Raw genomic sequence first — 10,311 nt, 5'->3', positions numbered from 1 at the left:
TCAGCCAGACTTCCGTCAGAGACTCTCAGAGCTGACATAGGCAGCTCCATGTGACTGACAACATACTTCAGAGCTTCAGCGTTGCAGTGCTATGGGGATTTTATTGGTCAAAGTAAGACTGAAGCTTTGATAAAAGAATGTCTTCTGTTGCATCCTTCCGAGGAGAGAGCAGTGCTGCCTGGAACTTGCTTCCATGTGTGCTAAATACAGTCTGAGAAATAGGCTGGAGAATACAGCTTGCTATAAATCCAAAAAACAAGACCCGCTGTGCTTTTAAATGCCTAGTTTTACTGTCAGTGGTGCTCAACTAATATTAGTAGATTTGTGTTGAAGTAAACAGCTGTAACTTTCTGTCCCAAACCCACGTGTTGGAGCAGAGGTAATGTAATACTTTGAGATAACTGCTGAAAGTGTGAGTTGGGGGAGGTGGGGAAGCGTACTGCACTGACTACTACTTGTCAGTGGAGTTTGAAAGAAGTTCAGCACTTAAGACGGGCTTTAGCAAGCCTATTATCGTAAAGGCTTTTGACTTTTGATTCTGATACTGGTTAACAACTCCATTATGTTGGCCTGTGTTTAAGCTAGAAAAGCTATTGAGGCTAGAAAGGAACAAGAGAAATACTGCCGAGTTAAGGCTCACTTTAGGTTGGGTATCTCTGGACATCCTAACACAGGGCTTCTATCTTATTGCTTGCAAAGGGATCTTTGAAATTTCTTAAGCATCTTAAATCCCATCAGTTGAAGATGAAATCCCCTCCTGTTTGATACGCCTCAGCAGTAATGATAGTAGCACGTAGCAGAACAGGATAGTAGTACTTCGCTGCTGGACAGTTTACCTTTTGTTACTGTTCTGTAGCTGACTTACGCACCCAGTATTTTGATCTGTAGGCCCTAGTCTGAGAACCACTGTCATAATAAAAGGAAATAATCAAACTGCCAAGCTTGACGCAATTCCTGTAAAACAAGTGCAATACTACCAGTTTTCTAGCAACATGAGCTCAGTCAAGGCAGGTTGCATGGCCCTGGCAACAGGATTAAATTTCTAATGAAGATGTCTATTTTCAGCTTAGGCTGACAAGTGCAGGCTTATATGAAGAAAGGGGAAAGAAAATAAGATCTTATTGCTATCCAAAAACTTTCCCAGAAACCTGTCTGTAGCTAAACTGACAAGTTTTCACTTGAAACTCCTATAAAAAGCATTTGCTTCCCAGTCACATGCCAGAAATCCCACAGTAACCAAAGCGAACTTGGAGGAGAGGGCTGCTCAAAGACAGTCTTCCCGGCACTTGCTGTAACTCAGAGGCGTTGCTATCTCACTCCTCCTCATCTAATTGGCCTCCTGCACTGCCTCGAAGTGGCTGCTCTCCACTCCCTTGAGGGACTTAAGACTGCTTCCTGATGAGATACTTCATTTTCTTGCTTAGTAAGGAAATCCAACAGACTACAGGATTCAATTCAAACAGGAGTTTGAGTCAATTTCCTCCAGTAACTCTTGGAGGAAAAAGGGCTTTGTCTACAAGATCTCTTCAGTTTGGAAAGATAGTCTGCTGCTTTTTCTTGCTTTTTGTCTCTCAGTGCTCAGTTGGTTCTGGTACAGCTGAGATCTGAAGCAGAGATCCAGCTGATTCACAGACCTGGTGACTTCCAACGTAGCTGGCTTGCCACTCTGAGCTGATGAGGCTTGTCTGGGAAACAGTGGGCATATCGAACTCGAATGAGTATTTGCTTCATGGTGTGATCCTGTCTGCGCTTTTTGTCAAAGTAGCATCTGTACGGAGCCCGTGCCACTTTTGAAGGGTTGCCTAGCAGGAAGGCAGGCAGTCTGTGACTTTTTAGAGTCAGTTTTAAGATGTGGGCAAAGCTTTTTCTAACAGACTCTTACAGCAGTAGGTGTCTAAAGGTAAAGTAGAGATTTAAGGCTGTAAGAACTATGGCTCATTAGCTTTGCTTGTTTTTTAGGCACTACAAGTACTCCAAATGAGCTGTGGTATAACATCATTGAATTGCCGTACCACGGTGAAATGATAAGCATGTTGATTGCTCTGCCTACCGAAAGCACAACGCCGCTCTCTGCTATCATTCCCCACATCAGCACAAAAACAATAGGAAGCTGGATGACAACCATGGTAGCAAAACGAGTGCAGGTTATTTTACCTAAGTAAGTACTAATATAATCCATTTCCCCTTCAGGGAATGTTTTTTGGGGTCACGTATGTATATCGTCTCTGATATGGGAGAATCAGAGTGCTTAAGGCAACTTTCCTGCATAATACCGATGCATTCTTCTTTGTTTGTTCCTGCTAGATTTACAGCAGTAGCAGAAACAGACTTAAAGGACCCTCTGAAAGCACTTGGTATTACAGATATGTTTGACCAGTCAAAGGCAAACTTTGCAAAAATAACAAGTAAGTTATTTTTTTTGGAATCCATGGTGGTCCTTATTCGTAGCTTCTGGCGCTGAATAAAGCACTGTTTTACCAATGTAGTTGTCTGTTTTGTCTTGGGTAAGTGTTACCATGACATTGGAGCTAAGTTCTATTTTGTAGCCAGCCAAGCATGGCTGCTTGCTTCTATTGAATGCTGCAGTGGCTTTTTCCCCCTTGTCTTGCATTACAGCAGTAAATCATGTTGGTCTGCTTCTTTAAGATTTGATATTACAACCTGAGGGTCTCAAGCATTGTCTAAAAATCTATGGCAGGACTTCTAACAATACCATACCTTAGACTGTAACAAATACTGCAACTGCAGTATTTAACTTTCCCTCAAGTATGTGTTTAATGACTTTTTCCTTGAGCTGTAGGAAAGCTCAAGGATTAAATTCCCAGTTTAAGGGACTGGACCAAATCACAGCTGTAAATATTACTATCTGAAAATGGGGTGTAGACATTTTTGAACTCACGGCTCTAAAATGTCATCTTACTTATGTTCTCTGCTTCCATTAAACTCCTGATTAGCTTCTACAGAGACATCTAACAAAAAAGCCTGCCTTGTGCTGGCTTAATTTGAAAACAAATTCCTGTGTTTCATTGAAAGCAAGGTGTCTTGCTAAGTGCTTTTTCCCCCCGACACTGAGATAAATGAGAGTGTAACTCAGATGCAGATAGCATGTTTTTTTAGTCATTTGTTTAATTAAAACTAAAAATGCAAGTGAACACTGCTAACTTAAACCATTAAATAAGAAAACCTAGTAAATGGGGAGGAGTAAGATAGGTTATTCCCTGTTTTTTGTAATTATTAACTTAGTGAGTGTATTCAAAGATATTACCAGTAGTGTCCTTCACTGCAACTTCAGGATTTTAGTGGGATTGTAGCGGCTTTTATTATTCTTAGCCATGCTATCATAGCTGCTAGCTACAAGGTACTTCAGGACTCCTGCAGTTAGTTTTACTGAGTTCCCCTTGGGTTTTTCAGGAACAGAAGGTCTTCATGTATCTCACGTTCTGCAAAAGACAAAAATTGAAGTTAGCGAAGATGGAACCAAAGCTTCTGCAGCAACAAGTAAGCAACTGTGCTGATAACTGTTAGACTCAGGAAAACTGTCTTAGAAGGCTATACCACTAAGCAAAGGTAGCCCACCTGGAGACCATTGCAGGAATGTGCTCTGACTTCAGATCAGTTGATGAATTCTGTGTAACTTCTCAGGAGAATCCCAGCTTGCCAATACTGATCAGACCATTGGTACACCCTAAGAAATATAAACAGGCTTACTTCTCTAGAAGTGTCTTCTAACAGCTAACACTTTGGCCACCAATGTAATGTTCCTGGCTATCCAGGTGGCAGAGGACTAAGCTACTCTGTCCTTTGGGTGACAGCCCAAGACTTCCTTCCAGCTTTGTGGGTCTTGTGTTGTGTCTTTTTAGTACGGTTCCTAGAAGAGTAACATGCGACCTATGCAGCTTTAAATGTCCATGTTGGTAGGTTTTAGGCATTTAACTCTACCTGTGTAAGCTTCTAGTATACACTGGGAAACTTCACTTTGATAGAGTATCTAATGTGTTGTGGTACTTGCTTTGTCTAACTTTAAACCTTATCTTTCTTGCAAGCTGCAATTTTAATAGCCAGGTCATCCCCTCCTTGGTTCATAGTAGACAGGCCGTTCGTATTTTTCATCCGGCACAATCCTACAGGTAAGCAGCATTTGTATGAACTTTTTTGCTTAGAAGCTGAACATCAGCTATGCAATAGAGACAAAAGAAATCTGGAGCTACTGAATAACTATTGCTTAAAAAAAAAATCCTGCAAGTATATTTATGCCTTTTAATATTAGATTATTTTATTTGGAATACAGCTCGGAACAGGAAAAAATACAAGCGTTGGCTGCCAAGTTAGCAGAAACAAGCATGGCAGGTTCATGGGTACCAAAGAACAGTCTTTAATACTCGTAGTTCCCCTGAGCGGAAAGGAAATAACTCTGTTACTGATAGTGAATTGGTGGACAGGACCCAGCTTCCTGATGGACAGTAAAATAGCGCTAGGGCAAAGGCTAGAATAGGGGCTTCGGGGATCTCTAGGGTGTTGCCCCAGCCTGCTGTGAACAGAAGCGAGGGTTCAAACACGGTGATCGTGGCTTCTTTGCAGTATGGGTTGACTCTCCTAGAGCAGAGCTGCCCCAGTTGCTTTGAATAACTTATCTACTTCTTGCAGTGACATGTGGATGATAGATATGCTAGTTAGTAGGGAACAAGATGCAGCTGCCAGCACTGGGGGAAGAGTAGGCTCCTGGCAGCAGTCCCCATCCTGAGACTCCACAGAGCATCAACAGAACTGTGTGTCTCTAGAAATAGGAGCTGGCCACCTATCTAAACATGCGCGTCCCTGGGCTCACAAACTTGAGGGAGGGTAGACAAGACTCTGACGGGGTGGCTCAGCTGCGCTCTGTGGACTTTATGCTTTCATGGAAAATTTTAACTGTATTTACAGACTATGGTAATCCTTGTTTTCGTTTCATCCCTCAGGTACAATCTTGTTTATGGGACAAATAAACAAACCTTGAATGTGGAAAAGACTTTCTTCAAGAAGTAAACACTCATGTGACACACCCCTGTTCTGTTAAATATTTTGTACGCTACTCTTTGACTTCACTCAAGAGCTAGTTTTAACCACTGACTAGGTTTTGAAACAGGAGTCGACGTAGTTCTGGCTTTGTGGGGAAAAATACAGGTTGAAAACTACAGTATCTCTTCAAAATGTCTAAAAGATTCTCTAAACTACTGAATGGTTACCTATGCTAACAAACTTACGAGCTTTTTCTGTATCTACTAAGAATTTTATGTATGGCTTTTGTGAGAGGATTTTAACAAAGAATGTTAAATGTTTCTATTAATGTTGGTTTCTTCTTGTGTGTGGAAAAGGTCTAATTTTGTAGATACCGCCTATCAAGATTACTTTTTGGTTCTTGAGTATCTTGGTACCTGGATATTCTTGGTAGAAATAGATGAAAAGTTCTAGCAATTTTTATTTTATATAGTGCATGTATCACTGAGAGTTTTAAAACTAATGTGGTGTTAGATACACATCGCATTGTCCTGTCTTATTGTAATGTAAACTTGTCATTGCTAGTATACACTTTCTATTGGATTTAAATTTTATATTTGTTTTTGTACAAAGGAAAAAATAAAACTGCATTATGAACAGTCAGTGTTGTGGATCATGGATGTGCTGATGGGTATTTGGGTCCAGAGCCCTGCGAAGTACTTGTTTGAGACTTCCTTCTAAGGAAGGTGAAAGAAGGGTGGTTTTGTGAGCTTTTTTGTTGTGTGGTTGGTTTTGTGGGTTTTGTTGTTCTGTTTGTGGTTTTTTTACTGCCTGCTGCTGACTGCCTTTTCTGCTGAAGTCATTCTGCTGTGGATGAATTATCCACAGGTTCAGTATCTGAAGAGCAAACTCTTTGTATTTGCTACACCCAAGTTACTGCTAAAACTACCATGTGAGGACATCTCAATGCACCTTCGGGGCCTTTCCTCCTGCTCCCTATGGTGTGGGTTATATGCACATTTGCATGTCTTCAGCCCCTTGCAGGACTTGCCCGAGTGCAAAACTCTTCAAAAGATAAGCAGTAAATCCTTTTGGCTCGTCACAGATGGCTCTTTGTTTGCAAGTGTGTTGTACTGCTCCTGTGGCAACCGAGGGATTTGGATGGGGAAGGTCAATCTTTGATATTAGCTGCTTCTCTTAAGGGCACGTTTGCAGTGAGAGGGGGTTGGCTGATGGATGGTGGTCTGTGGGGAGAAATTCCTGCAGTGTTTGACAGACTCAGCCCTGGTGTAAGTAGATGACTGTTGCATGTATCCACAAGCTGGAGGATGAATGGGCGTTGAGCCTCCTTGTCAGGTAAGAATACAAGATGAAGTGAAAACGCTTCCAGCAGAAAATACCTGAATGTGTCATGGATGGCCAGTCCTAACCCAGTACAAAACCCAGGATGAGATCTCATAATATACTGCCACAGATAATGCGCAGGTACTAACTTAGTAAAGGGGTGGGGAGTAACAAAACAGCTCTATAGGAAGGATGTCTGGCTCTAACTGCTGGCCTCCTTTTCCTGCTTGAGCTGATTACTGCAAACATCAAGAAGAATAAATCTGGCTCGCTGTCTTTTATGGGGATGTATTGGCTGCCTACCACCAAACCCTCGTAAGCTGGGAGAGAAGTGCTCCTGCTGCATGCTTTCTTGTGGTGCTGCATGCTGAGGGCTAGGTCTCCCGCGCTCGACTCTAAAAAGGTGAATGGAGAAACCAGCACAATCTAGTTCTCTTGCTGTCTCACTGAAGAGACAGTAAGCCATGCAGGCAGGAGGAAAAAACCCGCACCAAACCAAAAAAAAACCCCCAAAAACCTCTAAGTATGTGTCTGATGTAACTAAAGATTCTGGTGCTGAGCAGGAAAGCTCTCCTGGCTAGCCTAGCCAGGCTTGCCTTAAACTCCTTGCATCTCATGGAGGTAAGGAGCAAAAGTAATAACAGAATTATTACTGAGTTTTGTACAATTACAGTGACACTTGCATTGGTTTGTCTTGCGTCTAGCTTGGCTATGGTTTCTCCTGCAGAAATATAGTTTGTGAGGCAACATTTCTCTCTAGCTAGGATCTGAGCTGGACTTCGGAAGGAACGATGTGTGTGTGAGAAGTGACTGCTGGGGTGCAAGGTGCCGCCTTAGGGCTCTGGAGCAGTGTGGGATTGTATTTCAGAGTAACAGTATTGCTATTTTGATATCAAAATAAAATTGCCGTATGAGAATTAATTTTGCAGTTGCTTCTATTTGATGTTTGTGGTGAGAATTCAAATATTAAGGGGTTGGCGCTCAAATGGAACTCCCATAGGGCACGTACACAGCAGCAGTGTGTGCTCTGTGCAGCAAGCAGGCTTGGCATTAGATTTGGGCAAGAAAAAAAAATGCAGTGACTTAAGTTTTCAGGTTTGCCTTAGCACAGTTTCTCTGCAAAGAGTTGTTGGTTCCTTCTCTTAGTCCTGAAATAATTTGCAAAATAAGATGATTGCTTAGAGCACTGAACAAAGAGTAACTGTGGGTATTTTCTTTTTCTCCCAACCAGGTCAAAGCTGGACAACGAAGAGCGTGGCTTGGCAAACGTGAATGGGCTTATTCAGCCTGATGGGGCTGGGACTACCTGCCCGAGCTGAGCTCTGGGCAAACTGATGGGGAATGTCACACGTAGCAGCTACTTGGGAGCTTCAGGGTTCTGCAGTACACGGGTGAAATACCTCACCGCTCAGAAAAAGGGTTTTTTCAGCTCTGCCACTTCTGACACTCCTAAGCAGTATTTTTTTTTTTCAGTGCTGGGAAAGAAAAGTTTGACTAAAGCAGGTTTGAAATAAGATGCTGATAGTATTGCCTATAAACTGGGTAAAGGAGGTCAGAATGAAGAGAAATGAAATAAGAGCCTGGGAAGGAGAGGGTTAGGTTAGCTGCTAAAAACTTCCTTTTTAGTAATGCTGTCTGTGCTCTTCAGTCCTGGGAGTTGATTCATATCAAATTTCCAGTCCTGCTCGACAGAGTAACTAGAGTTCAGCGTGATGTTTTAGTGTTAGGCTTGCGCTTACTGTAGTCTTATTAACCCTTACTGTAGCAGTCTGTTAGCTGCTCTTGAAAGGCTTTGGGGAATCTGGCTGCAATCTGCAGAGGTTGTCTGTTAATTTTTTTTTTTTTAATCTTTGGTGCCAGGAATATCAAGCCTAAGGTGAATGCTCATGCTGCTTGGGTCTGCTTCGATCTATTCCTCTTTTACTCCCAACTGCTTCACGGTTGAACTTTTTGTCTTCACTGCACGGAAAAGCCCGGGTGGCTTTGGGTCCCTGAGCCCTGTGTCGCAGGCAGCCCTGCGCCCTGCTTGAGGGCAGGAGGAGGGCTGGGAAGGAACAGAGGCAGTGAGACTGAGTGTGGAAAGCTCATAACTTAATGATGGATCAGTAACTTCAAGCAGGAGCGTAACTCTCCGCAGAATTGCAGCTTGGACGATCTCATTCTCCATCTGCTGTTGCTGGCTGCTTTCCCTAGGCATGCCTCAGTTTCTCCATCTTTAAAAGTGGAGGTAACACCTCCTTTGTAAACTTCTGAGGTGGAAAGCCCAGAGAGACTGTTTGCTCTTCAGTAATATGAGACTGAAGCCCTGGGCTGGGAATGATCATGGAAAATGCTTGTGGTTACAATTGCTTTAGCCTAGAGACTAAGTAGGGAGGAAGGGTTTGGTAAAACTCGCCGTATGTTTCCTGAGCCAGACTTGTAATGAAGAAAGTGGTTATTCATGAAGTAATTAACAGGAAAAATAACAGGCTATTAATCTGCTAAGCTGTGTCTCAACTTTTGTTTTCATAACTTCAGAGAGCTCTAAAAAGGCTGCTTTTCTTTTACGACTTCCACATTTCATTAACACCTTGTAGTTCTCAAATCTTGTTTGCTGGACAGAGTGGGGAGGGGCCGGATCCTCAGCCCATGTAAAGGGATAACTGCTGTTCATCCCTTGGCATCGCACCGCATTCCCTGTTGGCAGCCCTCTTCTGACAGCAACCTCTCCTTTTAAAAACATGGCTGTGTTGCCTCCAAGCAGCAGAACAGGTTAATAAAGATGAAAAAGAGAAAGAAATTCAAATACCTCTGTGTAAGCAATGTTCTAAAAACTCTCCCTTGTGCTTCAAAGAAAGAGAAAGCCCTTTAGCTTAGCCCCATCAATTTAAACTGTGTGTATTATTAGTAATGCTACTACTACCTGTAGTGGTTGAAACCTGTCTAACACTAATAATTTCCATTATTACTGTGGTGCCAGGAGGCTGTGATAGTCTCGTGTGCTGGATGTGACACCCAAGAGGAGACAAGCCCCTACCAAAGGCAGTAGGGGAACCTGAGGGTAGAAGCAGCAGAGGGTGATGCAGTCCGCCCTTCTCCCCCGGGAGGCTGGGGCTGAAGCTGATGGCAGCGTGCAGATCTCCTTCCTCCTCGTCCTTTGCTAGGCTTGCTGCTATGGCCAAGTGGGCACTGTTCACTTACCAGATGACAACTTTCTGTGAGCTCTTGACTAATGATGCTTTTTGTGTGCTGCAGGGACGTGGAGTCGTGTCGGGTGGATGCTGCTAGCTCGTGGTAACACAGCTATCTTGGTGCTGCGCTGCCTTCAGTCCCCTCTGTCCTTCAGATCACACTGAAGTGCCCAGGGATGCCATTTTTGCTTTCAGGGCTGTGGTGGGGATAATTGTTACAGTCTGAAAGATCGGACCCTGCCTGGGATGTACGTGCATTAACATGCTGACATTTCCATTCCAACGTGCCGCCAAATGCACGATTAGCCCTGAGCCAAGGGTTACCTTCCCCAAGCCTTTCCTGGCTGCTAAGCCCATGGCATCTCCCTTGAATATTGGATCTGGGCTCCTGATGCACCAAGTTCCCTGTAATTAAGTGTGCCAGCTCCTGAAGGGCATTTGGGCAACAGAGGGAGTGAATCAGATGCTTTTCCTTTGGGGCACTGAGCACCCGGAACCTGTGGCCATCACTTAATTACACTGGCTGTGAGCCACCCTGCCCTAGACCAAAGGGCTGGGCACGTCTCCTTGGTTCACAGGCAGCGTTTGTTTCACTTCCAGACTAATTTGCCCCGGCTGGTTTGGGATCTGAAGAGGTGGTGGAGAGTGGGGGGGAAGGCAGCGCTGCCTCTGACCAACCTGGGCTCTTCCACCTTCCCGAAACGGCCGAGGCGAGGACGCTGCTGCCATCGGCCTTGTTCAAGGCCTCGCTGGTAGGTGCGTGCCCCTGGGCAGCACAGACCCGTGCCCCCCCCCCTGGACCTTCCTGCAAAACGCCCCTGGC

General features: G+C 44.0%; 1 protein-coding gene across 2 annotated transcripts in view; it reads left to right on the top strand.

The window, feature by feature from the left end:
- The window catches only part of SERPINE2 (serpin peptidase inhibitor, clade E (nexin, plasminogen activator inhibitor type 1), member 2), a 10,501-nt gene extending 4,864 nt beyond the window's left edge, over positions 1-5,637 (top strand). For both annotated transcript variants that reach the window (XM_009325054.1, XM_009325053.1), the window contains 5 exons: positions 1,960-2,158; positions 2,305-2,405; positions 3,412-3,498; positions 4,044-4,127; positions 4,956-5,637. In XM_009325054.1, the coding sequence (XP_009323329.1) occupies positions 1,960-2,158; positions 2,305-2,405; positions 3,412-3,498; positions 4,044-4,127; positions 4,956-4,993 (509 nt within the window). In that variant the 3' untranslated portion in view covers positions 4,994-5,637. The remainder of the gene's footprint in view (positions 1-1,959; positions 2,159-2,304; positions 2,406-3,411; positions 3,499-4,043; positions 4,128-4,955) is intronic.
- Positions 5,638-10,311: the final 4,674 nt, after the last annotated feature.

Source organism: Pygoscelis adeliae, unplaced genomic scaffold (assembly GCF_000699105.1).
Source record: "Pygoscelis adeliae isolate BGI_AS28 unplaced genomic scaffold, ASM69910v1 Scaffold155, whole genome shotgun sequence".
NCBI lineage: Eukaryota > Metazoa > Chordata > Aves > Sphenisciformes > Spheniscidae > Pygoscelis > Pygoscelis adeliae.
The sequence above is the reverse complement of the archived record's forward strand: the minus strand, read 5'-3'. Positions and strand labels throughout refer to the sequence as shown.